General features: G+C 45.2%; 1 protein-coding gene across 1 annotated transcript in view; it reads right to left on the bottom strand.

Moving 5' to 3' along the window:
- SPTLC1 (serine palmitoyltransferase long chain base subunit 1) overlaps positions 1–9,549 on the bottom strand; it is a 302,110-nt gene extending 292,561 nt beyond the window's left edge. Inside the window, exon 1 of the mRNA XM_078675619.1 lies at positions 9,299–9,549. Within this exon, the coding sequence (XP_078531745.1) occupies positions 9,299–9,358 (60 nt within the window). The 5' untranslated portion in view covers positions 9,359–9,549. The remainder of the gene's footprint in view (positions 1–9,298) is intronic.
- Positions 9,550–20,603: the final 11,054 nt, after the last annotated feature.

Here is a 20,603-nt window from a genome sequence, read left to right as displayed (position 1 = left end):
ATAGGGTGAAACGAGTCATAACCGAGCTAAATGTCTGACTCAGCTCTTGGAGCCTCTGCATGAGTAGAGAACTGAAAATGTTTGCCATGAAAATCATACACCAAACATCACTTACAATATGATAAACGAGTCTTCAAATTTCAAAAAAGTACATTTCTTTAACATGTAGAAGTTTAGGGGCTTATTTTAAAAGCCCCTTGTGCTGCGGTGTTACGCAGCAGCGGTGCAAGGGGCTGGTAAATAAGCCCCTTTGTATTTAATGTGTCACATTTTAGCACTGCACTGAGAAGTATTTATTAAAGTGATAGCTTTTAAACATGAACTTAGAACCATTCCTGTCCGGACAGTTGTGATGTAAATCCTTTGTGCAGCCCACAGTCTAATAGATAGAGCAGCATTATAGTCTATTAAATTTAACACCATAGGCTTTGCACAGCTGGTACTAAGAACTCATGTATTAGAAAGTGCTTTCATATGCAACTGCGAAGAAAAAAAGATGGGTAAAATAAAATATTTACCTAATATCACAACATTTGGTTAAGTGGGGGGAAGCCATAGTTAATCCTAGTTTTCTGGTTTCACTTTGTACCAATCAGCCACTAAATTGGTATTTATTTGCCTCTCCTTTTTACCTCAAATGTTAATGTTTTGCTTTACCTTTTTGTGCATGAGGGTAGAGTGAGGGTGGCAGGTAGAAGCCTCATGAAACCTTGGCTTCCTACGGGACGCCAATCAGAACCAGGGTCCGGCTTCAGGCTAAAGTCTGGTTAAGCTTTCAGCGGTTCTCCCACCTCTAGGTTAATGATTATTTCAGATAGCTGTATATATTACCAGTTGGTGCACTGGGGACAAGTGACTTGTGTGTTTATAGACCGATGCGGTCCCAGCCTGACAGTCAAATCACTGTGTATGTAGGACAATTCAAACATATATTACATGCTATACACACTATAAGATAAACTGCCAGAAAATGTACAGAAATACTCATGGCTAGCACGTCCATACATGCTGAATGGCCACTGCTTCCACCTTAGTCCCCTGGCAAGAAGAGGGTCCATCAGGCTGAGCAATGGTCAGCCTGACAGACACACTTCTTGTTCAGGGCAGACAGCTAGGAGCTGTGGAGGCGCTAAATACTCAGCCTCCTGGCTGAACTTTGCCAGGCTGAGGATTTCACAGCCCTGTGGGTGTGACCTCCTCAGCATGGCAAATATACCTAAATGCCCTGTCCCTCATGACAAGGGGTAGCGTCACTGATTACCTCTGACCTGGGTGCTTCAGTTTTTATGGCATGAAGTGCCCAGTGTCAATCAGGGACACGTCGTCACAGAGTCGGGTGGGTTCAGAAGTCTCACTGACCCCATCCCACTCTGCGAAGAGTGAGGGACTGCTGCCTTCCCTCCATGGCTGACCCTCGGTCAGCCCATGATGGAAGGCTGCAATCCCAACCCTTTTGGGACCCCCCGAAGCTTCCCTCACAGACAGCAGTACTGAAAGCAAAATGTATTTTTTAATGATGGTGCGTGTATGTATGTATGTATACATGTGCATTGAGTGAGTGAGTCTTGTGAATGGGTGTATGTGTGAGTGTGTATGTGTGAGTGTGTATATGTGCCCTCTTCCTGATAAAATTACTGGCCGCCACGGACTCCAGGGGAAATTAACTTTTTTCACCAGGTTAGCGTCACAAAAAAAGTGATGCAAACCCTGGATAAAGTGTTGTGCTGTAGTTTACTTTCCAACACACATCCTGATTTGCATGGGAGAGTTACCTAACGTAATGGAAAGAAGAGCTAAGTGCTACTTTGCAGCATGGGTATGTTCTATGTGCAGTACATGGGCATTCCCGTTAGGCATAGGCAAGCCAACAAATTAGCAGGGATAAAGGAGTAAGAGCTGAGCCAAGGGTCTGGCTTGGATCTTAGAGCCCATGCACGAGCAGAGTCCTGAAGATATTTGCTATGTAAATCATACAACAAACATCACGTAGAATATAAAGTCTCTTCAAATCTAAAAATAAAATGTGTACTTCTTTAAGATGTGGAAGCTTTGACATTATAGCACTCCACTGAGAACCACTTGTTAAAAGTGACAGCTCTCTACCATTGGTAGTCTGAATTCACATATTTTCACACGCTTTCATAGGTGAAAATGAGGGGAAAAGTATTGGTGAAATTAATATTTGCCTAAGATCGCAAAATTTAAGCAGAGAAACAGCAAATTATTCAGGTTCTCTCATCTCACTTTGCACAAATCAGCCAGCAAATGTGCATCTATTGGTCGTTCCTTTTGTGAAGGCTTTATTTTTACCTCTTAGAGCTTTTTTCTACAGTTTTTGAAATATAATGCAAATTCAACCCAGAAATATTGGAGTGCTTTATATGAGCGCCAGTTATATACAGGGCCACTAGAATTATGCGGCAGGATAGGACCAAATTATGGTGCAGGTTTGAGTAAATTATGCAGCAAGAAAAGTTAAATTATGTGGCGTAATGCAGCAACTTAATTTGAAGTAATACTTCATTATTTTGTCATTTCTACACTTGTTAATACTATCTGGGCTTTACAGGCACCTCATTAGTACCGGTTTAGTACCAAACTATAGCAATAAGCAACAGAAAGGCTACCAGTTAACCTTTGCAAAAGGCCTTCCACTATGCAGTAACACGTGGTGCTGTGTTTTTTGTAACTTTTGAACCGTTTAAACTAGAAACATCTTTTTTTTGTTAAAATCTGCTAATTAGGCAGCAGATGACACCTGGCCCTTAGAGTCAATCTGGTCGTTCTAGGCTCAAGGAGATGGCCCTCTCTCTTTCAAGCAACAAGGCAAGTCTCAATAAGCAGGGTAGTCCTCTGGAGAACAAGGCAGTCCTTTGGTAGCAGCAGGGCAGTCCTCTGATAAACAAAGCAGGGCTCAAGCAGCAGGGCAGTGCCTTGGACAAGGCAGTCCTTCTGTGGTCTTCCACAGCTCCAGCAGTGTACTGAAGAGTTGGTCTGAGGGTAAAGTATTTATAACTGGTGCCAGCCTTTGAAGTGGGATAAACTTCTAGATTTCCCCACATCTGGTTCTGGAATTTCATTTCCTGGCCAGTCCGGGCTCCAAAGGATCTGAGGTGACAATAAACTGGTGTCAAGTGTTTTGTAAGTGTGCTGAGGCAGCCCCTTTGAAATGGTATTAAGCCAGGGAACAGCTATGCTCCTCCCATTCTGCCAACACCCAATCTCCTTTGTCTTACTGTCTGGGAGGAATATGCAAAGGCCAACTACACCCAGTCGTGTGACTCAAGACAAAGGTACCAAATGGTTAGAACAAGAAAATACCAACTTTCTAAAAGTTGTATATAACCAGAGTCTAACTGAACTTATTAACCCATCACCATTTTTTGGTCAACGCCAAGTAAATTAATTGTCTTGGCCTGTGTATTTACTCACAATTATTCATAACCATTTTTAGAATTCTTATATAGACTTATACATGTCCTAAGGAACACATGCAAACAATTTTTGTACGCTTAAATCTACTCTACCAAAATGTACAGTTTTTCACTTCTAAGTTGTAATTGTGCAAGAACAACAATTTCTCAACATAGGTCTATACTTTCTGCAGAAAAAACAAAAACTACATAGCGCTCATATGACCAGTCAACAGTTTTGACATAATGTAGAGGTTTTCATCAGTGTGATTCTCTATGTTGTGAACCTCTTGCTGTAAAAGGCTCTTGGAGGTTCCAATGCTGTTTTAATTATATTGGGCTTGCCAGTTCATTGTAAATGCCCTCTAAACAGATAGGTTCGGATAAGGAGCTCCCCAAATATTTCCGCCTTCGAGTTTCGAACCTCTTATTACTTTGGGATTCTCTTCAGGACCCTGACTGGTTGTGTTCTCATTTTTGTAGTTGTACACTCACGTTGACTTCTCCAATCAGTCTACTGCCAAACTCTATCCTTTCAATTTGTGCCTTCTTTCCGCTTTTGTTTGTTAGTTCATTGTGTAACATCGATATTATTTGCTCTTTTCAAGTTCTGGCGTGGCCGATCATCGTTTCCTACACGAGAACAAAAACTCCAAAGTAATAAGAGGTTCGAAACGCGTTGAACAATGAACTAGCAAGCACAAAACAATTAAAACAGCTGGGAACCCCTGAGAGACTTTCACAGCGATAGGTTCACAGCATAGAGAATCACAGCGATGATAACCTCTACATTATGTAAAAACTGTTGACTGGTAATAAGAGTGTTATTGAGTTTTGTTCTGCTTTTCATGCACAAAATATAGACACATATAGAGAAACTGTCATTCTTGCACGATTACGCTTAGTAGTGAAAATGTGTACATTTTGGTGGAGTAGATTTAAGTGTACAAAAATAGTTTGAATGTGTTACTTAGGACATGTATAAGTGTATATAACAATTGTAAAAATGGTTGTGAATAATTACCAGGCCAAGACAATTTACTTAACCTTGACCAACAAATGGTGATTGTTTAATAAGGTCAGCTAGACTCTGGTAATATACAAAAGTTTAAAGGAGGCCTGGTCTAGCTTTGTAATAAGGGCCCAACACCCTAATAAGTAACTTTGTAAAAGTGTAATTTTCATAATTGTGACTTAAAATCCAACCTTACCATTAAAGAGGGCTTTAAATTACAATTCTTTGCACACCAAACTTGACCATCTGACATGTCCCCAATTGAAAGTTATCACTTTCTAACTGTAATAAGGTAAATCAATGTTATCCTATGGGAGAGGCAGGCATTGTAGTAGTAAAAAATGAATTTAAGAGTTTTTCATTACCAGGACAGGTAAAACTTGAAGCACATGGCCAACTTTTTAAATACACTACACCCTGACCTATGGGCTGTTTAGGGCCTAATCCATAGATGACAAATGTAAAAGGAAGGTTTAGATCTGGCCAAAGCTCAATTTGCCAGGTCGAAATGGCAGTTTAAAACTGCACTACAAGCTGCAGTGACAGGCCTTCCTCTCCAGCAGAACCCAGAGCGTCCGCCTCCCGCCCTTCCGATCCGAGGCCACCGACATCATCTGCAGTTCAACGTCTACATGGCCCCCCTTGCACAAGTGGCCCGCCAGCACGACCTCAACATCATCTCCTACGCCGACGACACCCAGCTCATCCTCTCCCTCACCAAGGACCCGCACACCGCCAAAACCAACCTCCACGAGGGAATAAAGGTCGTCGCCGACTGGATGAGGAACAGCCGTCTGAAGCTGAACTCTGACAAGACGGAGGTACTCATCCTCGGACCCACCCCCTCAGCCTGGGACGACTCTTGGTGGCCGACCACACTGGGAACAGCACCGACACCCATCGACCATGCACGCAACCTGGGATTCATCCTCGACTCCTCCCTTTCCATGTCTAAACAGGTCGGCGCCGTCTCCTCCTCCTGCTACAACACCCTCCGCATGCTCCGCAGAGTCTACAAGTGGATCCTGACCGAAACAAGAAGAACGGTGACACAGACCCTCGTCAGCAGCAGACTGGACTACAGCAACACACTCTACGCATGAATCCCAGCCAAACACCTACGACTACTACAACGCATTCAAAACGCCTCCGCCCGACTGATCGTCAACGTCCCCTGCCGCAGCCACATCACCCCCCCACCTGAGAGACCTACACTGGCTCCCCATCGACAAGAGGATCACCTTCAAGCTCCTCACCCACGCACACAAAGCACTCCACAAAGCCGGACCAGCCTACCTTTACAGTAGACTCAGCTTCTACAGCCCCACCCGCTAGCTCGGCTCCGCCAGCCTCACCCTCGCCGCTGTCCCCCGCATCCAACGAACAACCTCCGGCGGCAGATCCTTCTCCTACCTCGCCGCCAAGACCTGGAACACCCTCCCTACCCACCCACAGCAGACCCAGGACCTGCTCGCCTTCAGAAGACTCCTCAAGACCTGGCTCTTCGAGCAGTAGCGGCACCCCCTCACCTCTGCGCCTTGAGACCCTCACGGGTAAGTAGCGTGCTTTACAAGTACTTTGATTGATCTTAAAGAGCTACTTAAGGGTGTGACAATAGTTGCTGCAGGCCGACTAGAAGCATTTCATTTACAGTCCCTGGGGACAAGCAGTACAACTTTGCTAGGAACTTATAAGTAAATTATATATGCCAATTGGATGCACGCCAATTTTACCATGTTTAAAAGGAGAGACGCAGCACAAGCACTTTATCGTTAGTTAGCAGTGATACAGTGCACAGAGCCCTAAAAGCCAACAGAAATAAGTTAGGAAAACAGGAGGGTAGACGACAAAATGTTTGGGGGTGACTCTGCATAGAGGGCCAAGTCCAACAGATACTGCTATTTTTATTGCTGCCCCATTGCCTAAGATATGATTACATTCCAATTCAATAAGCCTTTATACAACTAACTCTCCAAAAGTGAGCAGTCAAGGTTTATCCGAGGTTATAGAGAGATGGTGAGTTCCTTACAGCATGACACATTAATCACACTCATTAAATTCCAATGAGTGATTCCAGCTCTATCTTTCAAAAAGTCTGAGGGCTTATTTTAGAGAATGGTGGTATGGACTAAATCCTCAAAAACGGGCAGAGAGAGACACACAAGACACCGTTGCTCAAAACCAAGACATTGACTCTTTGCTACCCTCACCCGAGTTAACTGTACTATCAAGTATGTTTAAGTACTCTTCAAGGGCAGAACATGCAGATGTAGTTTGCAAAAATGCAACCAACAGAGAGCTTTCTGAGCTTTCTTTAAAAAAAATTAAACATAGGTTGAGAAGCTACAACAGATTATCTTGGCTATTCCAATATCTTCTTTGAGGCTAAAAGACACTTCATTGGACTCCGCCAGCTGGAAACTTGGGTACGGTCAATTATGTCCAGAAAAGACTGAATCATGCCATATACAACATATATAAAGAGATGATGAAATAATTTGTGATCCAAACAATAGCAGAAGAATGTGTCCTCCACATTGAACAGCGCAAGAAAATATTTGACTTCAAACAAAAGTTCAGGATTTTATTATAACTGCCTGTAGCAAAAAGAATGGTTTCCGATTTGTCCAATTGCATTTTGAGGTTTATGAATGTCGCTAAAAAGATTTTGTTTATTCTTCCTTTTAAAGTCGAGCCTAGGCAGTAAATGCGCTGCTCTGCGAGGCATGCTGTATCCAGAATATGTGCTTAAAGCGCCTCTCATCTTTTCTATTGACTCACGTTATCACCCTTCTTAAATGCCTGCTCTTGCTTGGTGGAAATGCTGAATTAGTCCTGCCTTTTGATGTTTTGAGCTCTCCCAGCAACTGCCCCTGTTACGCATGGTCTCACTCTTAGTTTTTATGTATGTTAGTTCCTGCGCACTTTTTTTTTACTTTCCCCGGCTTGTGTATCTGCACGGTGCTCGCTTCACAGACGCCGTGCTTCATGTTTTGGACGGCAACGTGATTCTGTGGTTAGCTGACTGCATTAGGTTTGCTCCTAGACTCGTCTTTGGTCTGCTCTCAATAAATCCAACAAATCGCATGGGTTTCTGCTGCACTAAAAAGTGAATATGATGAACCCCTCCTCCCTCACCACACCCATCTCACACCACCGACCTCCCTACAGTGTTCATGTCTCCGGCTGGCAGCTCTCCCCCCTTCACTCTTCCTCCCTCTTCTCCCCACTCTTTCAGTTCTGCCTCACTTGCTGAAAACCATGACTTCGACAAACTACTCTTACCCCCCTCTTTCCTCCCCTTTATTTGCTCCCCTGTTAAATAGATCCAAAAAAGAAAAACATTTTGGCTGCAAATCTCGTCTTTTTCTATTCCATAGTGCAGCCCGGGTTGGAGAATATATTAAAAAAAGGTTCAAAATACAAAAAATAAATAAAGCAAGACAAAGTGGTTGCAAAGTGGCCAGATTAGTTTTATTCACAACCCCACACATTAGCGCCACTTTACAGAGTTTGCCAGTGAAGCGCTACTTTCATTGTCTCACCTTTCATTGAACAACATGGTTTTCCTCAGGTAGGGAAGCACAAAATTTCTGTAGGTACTGCAATACCCAGTTGATGCATAGAATGGAAAACATTCAATGAGATCCTTAACAGCTGTTTTCCGTATTTTACTTTTTAAAATGTGTAGCACAGCACTGTGTTCAGGGATGTGGTCTTTTTAAACCATATTGCATACATCTTGCAAGGATATAAAAAATGGATATTAAGAAGGGTCCTTTCCAGGCCCTGTAGTTGTGTCCTTAACTTTTCAGGCAAAAACGCTCATCAATTTTGGAATAAGAAGTGCAAAAGAGCAAAGGTAAACAGGTTGTTTCTGCTTACATTTCACATGTTTTACTTAAACTTGCACTCCCCATCAGATGTTACTTTATTTTCAGCCTGTATATTACTCTCGTCTCATCTCCCTTTTAACCTATTTCCCATACAAATGGCAATAGCGGTATGAAAATATCAACACTTTAATGCAAACAAAAATTAAAAAAACAGTCATTTCCAACACCAAGAGCTCTGTCACATATGCAAGACTGATTGCATTGCAAATGCTTGTTTCTCTTCCACCCTTGTTTGCTTGGTTTCTGAAGATGCAAGGTTCGTGTTTTTTCACATATTTGCTTATTACTTCCCAAAATGTAATTAACAATAAAGAATAATTACAGACTTTGGACATCCCCTACATTTTTGCTATGTTCACTTCAGAACCATGAGACTGTACATTTATCAAAGCTTGCGGCTTCCACACGACAGACACTTTCTATACTCTAGAAATAGGATCAATAAAAAGTCCCCAAGGCTACCCTTGCCCCCTCCCCGGAAATGTAGTGTCTCCTACACACCTGGCAGATTGTCGTAAGCACAGAAACATACATTAAAATGCAATAAGTGAAGGTAAGGGGGGAAAAACCGAGAGAATGGCAAAATATAATTGAGACGATAAGTCCGGAAACACCTGAGAGGTCGCGTGCAAAGAGTGGAATACAAAAAATCACTTAGGGAATCAACTTTGTTGGCAATCATGATATCTTTAAATGTTCGACACTATGATCTACCGCCACAGCCTCCCACAAATTTTGACTGGGTGCCTTTATATCACAGCAGGTTGATTATTTTACCACCTTGACAGTAGGCTATGAAGGCCACTCCCATCTACGAGTGAACGGTCCCGTCTCACAAAAGAGTCCGCGTGCCACGTGACTGGTTGCCGAGTTACCCTTTAGTTAGCGTACGTTTAGTGTTAACAGTAGAGAAGCCTCTCTCCTTTTGCCCCCCTTCCTCTGTTTCGGCGATCTCCTACCCCATGAACGCTCACCTCGTAAAACGCCTGGACCATCTCTACTAGCACCCACTGCTGCCCCCCGGCCGTGGCCATCACGTCCCAAAGCAGGAGTGTCCACAGTGAAGAACCCAAAAACTTCCGGCATTCGGCGACGAGCTGACGTCACGAAGCGTGGAGCGTTTCCCAAGACGCATATCGACGCCAGGTGATCGCAAAGGGTGGGGTCTTGGAAATAGTTAATGGAAACAAAAGGTTACCAGACTGCAAGGCTCTACTCTGTGAACTTAAAACAAGTGTGATTAACAACGACTCTGGGTCTGTTTTCTCCATACTAACGCTTTTGGGAACAAACCTGGCGGCCATCTTGGAATGGAATTATTTCCTTCGTTAAGTTAACATTTAAGTATGCATCACTGCAGCCTTAGTGCGGGGTACCACCGTAAAAGAGTAATTAGAATCAAACACTTGACAATCTCTGATAGAAATTCCCGTCTAAAACATCCAGTGTGGCCTCTAAATAGCAAAGGTGTACATGATGTATCCCATATTTTACGAATAGACTTGTTCTTTAATATCTATTGAACTTCCTATCTTTCTGACAATAGTCCGAGGTATGTTAAAATGACCAAAATCCCAATGTCAAAATGATAATGAATCAGGAAGAACATTTAAGTTTCCATTTTGGATTTTTTACTTTTATGTAGTTTGTGTTCATTCACCGAATAATAGTGCATAGTTGCGAACTGTCCCGTTTTTGCGGGGACAGTCCCGGAAAGCTGGAGACTGGCCCAGGTAATATTGTTGCAGAAACTGTTCCTCTTTATTACATAGCTGCCAAGGTTTTAGATTGCTATGTGTGACATTTTCATAATTTCAGTTTATTTATGAGTGACATTCAACGACTATGAGTGAAACTTTTCTTGCGAGCAAAATCAAGCAATGAACGCAAGGGAAACATATAAATATCAAAAATTACATCCACGTGCTCCTCTAAAAGTAAATTTACACAACTTTGCAGAAAGACTAGTAACTGCTTAGTTTGGTGTGCCCTTGAGCTCTGCCTGAGTCTGAGCACTGCAGGCATCAGGTATCTGCCCCAAGTGCAGCAGGCCTCAAACTGCCCCTCAGTCAGACATGTCAACCCTCCCGATTCAGGCGTAAGACTACCAATTTCAAGGCTAGTATCCCGCCTCCCGATTCCTGCAAGCAAAAATCCGATTCCTCGGGGTTTCAGCTGACAGGGCTTTGTATTGTGTAAAGTGCCTATTGTTCCAGCAATAGTCAGAGTGGCCATGCAGGGGCTCTAGAAGGGGTGAAAACCCAACAAAGCGCCATTAACAAGGGAATGGTCTTTTAAAAACCTGTGGGGTATTGGGGCGGGGGGGCTGTATGTGTTCACAGGAAGCTGTTTCAGCCCCGGCTGTCACATAGGGTGGTGGGGCGGGGGGGGAGGACGGTGCATGCACTGCCAGCAACCTGCCAGGCCAGTGCCCAACACTTGCATCACCCTCTCTGCCTGCCATTATGCTCCATGCTTCTGAAAGGTAAGAAAAAAGAATGTACATTTGTGTTTCAAATGTCCAATCCTGCAGCAGCACACTTCCAAAGCCCATACATGCCAGTAACCCGATTCAAGGCCCCATTCTCCCGAAATTTTTTTTTTAATCTCCCTCTTTGCTCTTCTGAAATGTTGGCATATATGGCCTCAGTTATTGTGCTGCCTTATGGCGGCAGGCCTTACTGTCTGTGTATTATAGACTGCAGGTTTGTTCTGTGTGTGGCTGTGGACACCACAGGTTATGCAGCTGTGTGATGCGGTTTGCGTGCAGGAGGCTTGCGTCTGTGTTGCTAAGTTCAATGTTGTGTGCATGCAGGAGGCTTGCATCAGTGAGCACAGTTTAGCTGTGCACGATATGCATGTAGGAGGCTTGCATCTGTGTGCATGATGTAGCTGGGTGCAGCAGGCCTTCTTAGATAGCATGCCTCAGGCCTCATCTCTCAGTCTCGACCTACATGCAGCTGGATATTTGTGTGTAGCAAGCTTCAGTCTGCATACAGTGTGCCCAGACCTTAAACTCTGTGTGCAGCATGCCTCAGATTTGGCATCAACCCCCATTGCCCAGACTCTGCATGCACAACACCCCTGTCTGGCGGTTAGCACCAGATTTAGGCTTTCACTGCTGAGCAGGCCCCGGGCTATCTAGTCTAGCAGGCCTCATTGTGTTTAAGTGAGGTTGTCTCCAAGTTACACATTTATTTATCTTTGCCGCTTTCTATAGTGCGCACTGTCACAAGACCCTATGGGTATCAGAGTGCCTTATAAAACCCTAGACACACACTTACTTGAAATTAATATGCAGCTGTATTTCCATGCAAGGGACGCCGGCAGCCCATACTTTTCAAAGTGTGCGAAGAGCACCCCCCTCGCTGCCAATAAATACATGTAATTCAATCCAGCTATTTAGTATTTCCTGAATTAAAATGCCTGTAAATACTCACACAATGCATTTTGTTCCAACTTAATTCAGGAAAGCACGTCTCATCATATAGTCAGCAGTGAGGGGAACAAACCTGAGACCTGCAGTGGGCACTCTACTGTGACAACAAGTAAAGTCAGTGGTGGCTGGGAGCCAGGCAGCCTGCCTGACCAAAGTACTTACTTGTCTTGTTCTGTAGTCTCACAGTCCTCTGGCACTCTGTCTCTGAGTGCGAGTTCGGACCCGGTGCGGGAGGCGGTGGCAGTTCCTCGTCTGATTCCTTCCGGCCTATTCAATGGGTGCAGAGCGGCTAATTGGTGTAATCATGATTACTAGAAAGTAATCTGGCCATTACACCCTTACACCTTCCTTTCCACATACCATACTCCATCCTCAATGGACAAGGCGGCAAGACTCGACATAGTGGGGAATAACGCTCAGTAATCTAGCCATTCAGCCTCATGGTCCAAACGTGATGTTGGATCACAGCACTAGCTAGGGAAGGCGAGGCGCCTGTTGCACTAGGTTGTCCTAAAGACCTTTCAGTCCAATTCCAGCGATGCTTACACAGGTTGATAACAACTCGGGATGATTCAGGAAGAATCCGGAAGCACGTGTCTTGGCCCCTGAAGGTTCCCACACGCATAATGTGCCTACGACATTAGAAGAGTCCCGAATGTGTTTTTTCTGTTTCCTGTATTTGTAATGCCACTGGGAGACCTCTTCAAACAGTACTGAAGGAGGCAGACATGTATTTCGATGAGGTGCTTGTTATCAGGGTGTTTGCCTTCAGGACGAGGATGGGACTGCAGTCAGAGCACTCCAGTCGACTCCACTTGAGTTCCCCGCCGCTCGAGAATCCGACCTCACTTCCTTCCAGGACGTGAGGTCACGAGCCAGCCAGGACGCAACCACTGCTGAGGGCAGGCTTCACCTCGGGTCTTGGTATAATTGGGCGGTGACTCTGTGACAGACAGCAGCGTGCCGCAGGCAGGTATTTGAATGCAGCCAGGCTGGCAGGGGTAAAATGTAACATTGTAGCACTCAGCCGCTGCAGACAACATCATTAACTATTTTCTGAGCCTGCCACAGAGCAGCAAAGTGGGCGCACAGAGCTGTTATAGGCGCCGGCGCACACACAAGCAGCCTGGAGTAGCCAGTTTCAGCGCTAGGACAGTGTTGAGACAGTAGCATTAACATGCGTTACGATGCATTTCAGTGCGGTGATGCGGAACACCACACTGAAATAGGTTAGAGTCATAGCAGATGCGTGATACTTGGCAGACCTGTTATTACACACATGTATGTAAACAAGAACTTTCTATCTACCGGCCCCCCAACTCTCACGCCTGAATCCAGGCCTTCTAAGTACCACGCTTCAGGGGTTAGACTAATGCATTTTAGTGTGGTGGTCCGCATCACCGCACTGAAATGCAAATTTTTATAGCTTCCTGAGCTGTCAAATGCCAGAGCGCTGCTATAATAATTAGCAGTCGGAGTGAGCAAAGCTAGCAGCGCGCGTATAGGGGCTGGCTCAGTAGCGCTTGTTCTGGTTTAGCTACATTCAGGCACGGCACTCTGATTCACATGACCAGGTCGCGTGAGGCTGCAAAGATTTGCCCAATGGCGAGACAGAACACTTATACAGGACCGCCTACGCTGCAGTGATAGTTTGGCAAGAGTTGTGCAGGTGAGATGAACATGCCCATTTGCGCACAAGAGTCCGGACCAGGACTGTGGTAGTGTCTGCCGTGCAGCTGAGCCCACATGCGTGAGTCTACAGAGATTTGCATAAAAAGGTTAGTCTACTCCACTCCTAGTAAAAAAAACATTTGCAATGCAATCAGTCTTGCCTTTGGGACCTAATATGTATTTAGCTATGCAGCACATTAGCCTAGGTGCTGAAACATCTACTGTTCTTTAACATGGAGGGAAAGTAAGCACCTAACTGCGTGACACGCCAGGTATGGGAACACATGTAGATAAATATTGCCTTTCATCTGGAAATGGTATAGTCCAAAGCTCTGTTTTTAATATAAAAGCAGGGCCTTTGATGGTCATATCACTGAAAATACAAGATTTGAAAAAAATATTATTGTCTACGGGTGCTCGTGGAAGACAATTTCTATGGACTGGAATCTAGAGAATGCTAATGTTATTCTGGTATTTTACTGACCTCTGCTGGTCGTTTTCTATCAAGAAAGTTAAATAGAGGCAGTTGAACAGAAAGAAAAGTCCCTAAGCTGAAGCAGACAAGTCCCAGGGCTGATCTCCAGAGCCCACAAAGTACATACACATATAAGTATATGCTAAAGTATATACTAAAGTATATATGCTAAAGTATATATGCTAAAGTATATACAAGAGGTCTCCAATGCTTGACCTAATAATTGGGCTTACTTAAAGCCATGTTAAAGCTAATGTTTACGTGGGCCTCACTCTGTCACACTAGTGTCTGTCACAACCGGTATTTATGTCCTACACCCTTCTTCCTGGGTGGGGGTCACTTGCATTATGTCATTGATTTCACTCGGGCCTGGGTTCTGGCACAGGCAAAAGAAGACATGAATCATTATTGGTAGCCGGTCAGCCCGTGTTTTATCGGCGTGCGTGGCTGCTCAATTGGTGATAAGATAATTGCCATCGCCTGTCGATGGTGCCGGGCACATGTGGATCCATAGGGCAGCGCTTTGCCTGTTGATATGTTCTGCCAAGGCGTGCCTTCCCTGTGACTACGCTGCATGCAGTAGCAGTGAATGTACTCTTTCCTGATTAGCTTGAGCCTGCCATGGTCAGATCAGGAGGGTAGTTGGTATGCTGCATGCTACTGCTAGATATCAGAGTGACAACTCTGACAAATTCAAGTCTGCAACCAGCAGACACTCATGCAGGTGGACTTACAGCAGCACAAGCACCACTGCAACGTCACCAGTGAAGCGCTCTGTCAGGCAGACACACTCCCCCAGGCACTTGTAAGCAGGCAGCCTGGGGGAGTCCGGCACTAAGTCTCTCTGACTCTGTACTGAAGTTTACTCTGACCTCTGCTGGCATATGTTTTAACAGTGGTAGGCCATAATTCCAATTAGTTTACACCAAAATGAGTCGGAGACATAGTTTTCCTAATTTAAAATTCACTCATTTGAAACGCACAAAAATGTCATGTGTGTAGGTTAACTTGTTCCATCCACAAAGAGTGAATGAATGCATTAAATAATTTGAGATGAATGTTGTGTCTTCAGTGACTTCTTAGAGTTTCTAGTTGCCCAAATGGTTGTAATTTCTGATATTTATATGTTTCCCTATATGATTCATTGCTTGATTTTGCTTTCAAGAAAGTGTCACTCATAGTCATTGAAATGTCACTCATAATTACACAGAAATTATGAAAATGTTATACATGGCAATCTGAAACCTTGGCAGCTAAGTGCATCATTTAGAGCTCAGAGGTGCAACCTCAAGATGTATGTGTGCTGCATCACAACTGGCATGGGCCAAACCTGAGAAACACCCAAAATTGTTTTACCCCACTTCTCAATCTTGACCACCTACTGTACTCAACTGACTAGAGTATGTTGTGTTCAGCCTTGGACCTTTGCAACCATCTGATGTAATGCACATATGAAAGTCTAGTACGAAACTATTTCTAAACTAAAGTGCTCCTTTGTTCTTCATGTGATCCAACCAGTCAAGAGGAAGTTCTGGAACCATGGGTTCCCCTACCATCAGAAAATTGAGACTGTGACTAAATAGTTTTATCATACAGGTGACAAAATGCTTTTGCACTCTTCGGCGCCAAATGCAAGTTCCCAGGCCAATTCCTGAGATCTCTTAGAACTCTGAACACATTTTGTGGCTAATTGGATCCATATCTAATCTCTGAACTAGGTCTGATACCATCCAACCATTAACCCCTCAAGCCCTGCCAAGGTTCCCAGGTCCATGAGTGATGTGCTGCTCTAGTCCAGTTTTTTTCCTTTGAATTCTGGGAATTGTTGGCTTCCATGATAAAATAAAGTCCCAGAATTCGAAGGAAACAAAAATTGGACTGCAGCAGCATATCACACATGGACCTGGGAAACTTGGCAGCTGTGAGCCGACCAGTATCTTAAGTCGCTGTCTAGTTTCCCGTATGCCTACCAGTGCACCCTGAAGAGTTTGGGTTGGCATTCCCTCAATAGGTGTTTGGTTTTAGCTGCAGTGTCCACTGTGAGCATCATTGTAAACTGCTGGAGGCCTAGAACTGTGCTTTGTGGTTTGAAAAGGATCCAAAGTGCACCCTGTCTTTTGGAAAGTGATTACCAAAATCTTTCTGGGAACATGCTTGCAGTGGTGGAAGCATTTTTGATTTTAGTAGTAAAGTAGACCTGTTTCTTGTTACCTTCATGAGGGAGAGCTCTTACTGACCACTCCTGTTTACCTTGTTCTGCAAGTTTACTTCTCACCCAATTCTTTCTTTCCTTCCATGTGTCATATGGAAACATGTTTTCTCTAGAGATGTGTGGTAAGAGGAGTGTGAGGTATATGAGTGTACTTGATTTTTTGGTGAGAGAAAATTATTTTGTAACTTCTTTGAGGTAATGGGAAACAAAATGGGGTTCAGAGTCGAGCTTCACAGACAGGGAATTGAATTGAAGGTAGCCAAGAACATTTCTGAGGGCCTTTTGAAGTGGACAAGGCTCCACTGATTGGTAGGTGGTAATTAAGTGGTCTTATGGTGTTTAACACAGCTCCCCAGGCCACTTCCTGCTGCTCTTTTCCCTCAGACACGTGAAGCAGACAGGTCCTGTTGCACAGTGATGTTATGTGCACTAGGACCCTCGTTGTTCTGGGGCGGACTCTGAACAGGATTTGCATCATATGTAAAGAGATGCTAGGGTGTGGTTAATGTTGAGTATGAGATAATGCGCAGTGTGTGAGTGACTGTTGAGGGAAAAAAAGTGTTTGACCTCAGCTTCCATATGGCCTATTTCTTTCACATGCGCCCAGGCTGGGGAAGACGCTACATCTGGCGACAAGTAGGGGATACCGGCCACTAAGGAAACAAGGCTGCTCTCCCTGAGAGTTTTCAATGATACGGTAAACTGCTCGTGCCACGTGTGTCTCAAATAGATGTAAGCCAAAAGAACAGATGATGGACGAAATACTGGACAAATTAAACATTCACCCCAGTCACAGATCTCGGTTTTAACCATTTTTTTTATTACCCGCCACCCCAGTTTGGACCTAGCCATATGCAAATCAGTTTTGACCCTACACCCTATGGGAACGGTCCAGTCCGCACTGCCAGGCCAGGTCCTTTCTGGACCAGAAACAAGCATCCTGGGACAGGTTTCGGGGTGACACTGCTCATCAGACCAAATAGCCAAATAGTGTCTTGACAGGGTTCACCCAACCAGTGGTTGTGCTCGCAGTTGGTTTACTTGCCTATGGCCGTAATTTTTGGTAAGAGCCGATGTAGCGTTGTCCCTTTCACCTTTCCACCGGGTATGCCAGATACCATCCTCTCCCTCCTATAGGGCGTTCCTCATTTCTCCACGTTGCAGTCAAATCTGTGCTCTTGGAGGATGAGATGTCCACTGTCTCTGACTGGATTCTCCTCTCCTTTCATTGTTCTCCACCGTCAGCATAGAAGCCAGCCGTCTTCTCTCCAGCAAATACTTGACCTCCTCTGCTTATTTATTTATTTAATATACTTATAGAGCGCAAGCCTGCCACCCAGAGGGCATCCTGGCGCTTTGATCAGAGAACCACGCACTAGACTAGAGCAGTCGCGCAACCATTACTTAGGAAAAAGATGTGTCTTTAAGGCCTTTCTGAACGGAAGATAGTCCTTGTAACTCCTAAGAGTGAGCGGGAGGGAGTTCCATAATTTAGCTGCAGCCACCCTAAAAGAGCGGCCGCCCATCCTCACTCTTTGAAACCTGGGCACCACCAGAAGGTGAGCCGATGACGACCGCAAAAGCCGTGGGGCCGAATACCATGCAAACATATTTTGCAGCGGGATAGGGCCCAAAAGGTGTACCGCTCTAAACACCAAACATGCCGCTTTAAACTGGACCCGTAGATCTACCGGGAGCCAATGCAGATCTCGTAGCGCAAGAGTGGAGGAGCTAGACCTGGGTCGAGAAAGGGCCAATTTAGCGGCCATATTCTGCACCCTCTGAAGCTTCCCAATCAAGTTTTTTGGGGCCCCCAGGAGGAGTCCGTTGCAATAATCAAGCCGGCTTAATATAGTCCCACGGACTACTTCCGGCCTGGCCTGAGCAGGGAGAAGAGGCAAAACTCTACGTAACATGCGAAGCAGCATCATACATGTTCCCGTGGTTTTGTTGACATGTAGGTCAAGTTGTAAATTAGGACCGAACATAACCCCTAGATTACGTGCTGACTCCGATGCCAGCACTGGTTCGGAAAAGGTGCTCGGCCAAAAATCCGCGGGTAGAGCCCGCGGAATACGGTCAGTAGAACAGTGGAGCACCTCCGTCTTCGAGCTGTTGAATTGCAAGGAGTTGGCTCGTAGCCAGTCCGCTGTGGCTGCCGTACAGCGATGGAAGGTGCTCAGCGAGACTGCATTATTCCCTTCCAAGGAAAACACCAGCTGAGTGTCGTCGGCATAATTAAATGCCGAGACCCCAAAAGATTTTATTAGCTGGACTAAGGGCGGAGGTACAGGTTGAACAATATCGGGCTGATGGCCGAGCCCTGTGGCACCCCCTGTCCTATTTTCCTTGGCTCCGAGCTGAAAGGCTTCTGTTCGCTTCTCTGTCCCGTTCTGCTCTCCTCGTTGCCGCTTCCTCACAACTTCCTCCTTCGTCGGTCTTGCCGTCCCCATAGTCCGCCAATGAAATGGGGCCTGGTGATGAGGGTTTGTGGCCTGTAGAACAACCAGTACGCTAGTCGCGTTGACTGTGTTGCACCCAGGTTCCTCTCTAGATGCGAGTTCTGTCAGGGGTTCAAAGTCCCGGCCGCCCCACCTTCCTTCCAGGACTGGCCGATAGGACCAGGAAGACACAGCCAACCTGGAGAGGCAATCAGCATTCCCCTGCAACATTCCTGGATTATGAGGAGTCCTAAAGGAAAATGGTCGAAGAGCTAGAAAACAATGCAAACTTCAGGGATTGGTGTCTTTGTTGTGGGCTAACCAAACCAGAGGTGGATGGTCAGTAACTAAAAGGAAAGGTCGCCCCAGGAGGTAGTACTGGAGGGCTTCCATCTCTCACTTGATAGCAAGGCACTCCTTTTCAATGGTCGAGCCATTTTTTTCTCTAGGCAACAACTTCCTGCTAATATAGGCTACTGGACGTAGACAGTGATACTGGTCCGGTTGGGACAGTATAGTTCCAAGCCCCATGACAGAGGCTTCAGTTTGTAGAACGGACTCATGTTGGAAGTCAAGACACAATAGTACCGGACCCCCACACAACATGTCTTTCAACCAGGCAAAGCTCTTTTGATGTAAGGGAGACCACACAGTGATATGGTTGGGTTGGCTTTTTAGCAACAGGTCAGTCAAAGGAGCAGCCATTTCAGGAAAGAGTGGTATAAACCTGTGGTAGTAACCTTCCACCCCTAAAAAGGATCTGATAAATTTTTTGTCCACCGGTCTTAGTATATCTCAGATTGCTTTCACCTTGTCTACCTGGTGACTAAATCTTCCCTCCTCGATATAGTACCTCAGATATTGTATGGAATTGGTGGACAGTGTCCATTTCTCACTAGAAAATCCTGCCTCCAAATGCTGAAGATGGTGGTCCTATGATTGGCAATATATGACTATGTCATCTAGATAAGCTGCAGTGTAGCCATGATGAAGATATAAGATCACATCCATGAGATGTTGGAACGTGGCTGGTACCTCGTGTAGTCCAAATGGTATCACCCTGAACTGGTACACACCCGAGGAAGAGGAGAAGGCAGCTTTCTCTCTAGCACTCGCAATCAACGGGGTTTGCCAGTACTCCTTGGTAATAAGGTATAGATTGCCAGCATACCAATGTTCTCTATTTGTTCTTCCACTCTAGGAATGAGATATGTCAAATTTTGACTTGCTGTTGAGTTGTCGGAAGTCAATACAGAACCTAATGGACTCATTCATTTTTGGTACTAGCACCACGGGAGAGCACCGGGCATTGTGGCATGGCTCAATGCCTTCTTTTAACATATTAGTCACCTCTGTATCCAATGTCTCCCTCCTAGCCTCGGGGACCTGGTAAGGACCAAGCAGACCACTTACCAGTCTTCCATTGCTATATCATGTTGTAGCAACCGGGTTCTCCTTGGTTCTGTCGAGAAAATGTCTTTGTATGCATGCAACAGCCCCAGTTTTTTGCCTTGGGTGTTTTCTAATGAGGTCCCAGCCAAACTGTCCCCTCCTCCTGTCCCAAGTTCTTATGCACAAAGGGAATATCCAGAGGTTGAGTCTGTTACCAGTAAAGCCGGTTGGGTCAGTTAGTCCAAGGCATAGTCACTTTCCCACTTCTTCAGTTGGTTGATATTGTATATCTGACTCTTTTTCCCACAGTGGAGATCTGCAAAACTATATGTCACTGGAGTGACTTGGAATTAGGCTAGGGCGGTAAACTCCGCTCCGTTGCGGAATGCGGGCACTCCGCGCAGGAACGTTGAGTTCCTGAATTCCACCATTTTTTCTCTTATACGCGAGTGCCAAGAGTCTTGGGCTGCTTGTGAGCACGTGCAAGACTTCTCACACAGCTAGCGAGCTCCAGTGAGACTTTGTGCTCACCCGCATGGTTTCCGGCTGCGGCAGCGCCAATCTAGTATTTTTCGGGCTGATCGCAAACGGACCGTTTGAGCAGCTTTTCTCCTTGAGAACGCAGCTGAGAAGCATTTGAAGTGGAATT

Source organism: Lissotriton helveticus, chromosome 2_1 (assembly GCF_964261635.1).
Source record: "Lissotriton helveticus chromosome 2_1, aLisHel1.1, whole genome shotgun sequence".
Taxonomy (NCBI): domain Eukaryota; kingdom Metazoa; phylum Chordata; class Amphibia; order Caudata; family Salamandridae; genus Lissotriton; species Lissotriton helveticus.
The sequence above is the reverse complement of the archived record's forward strand: the minus strand, read 5'-3'. Positions and strand labels throughout refer to the sequence as shown.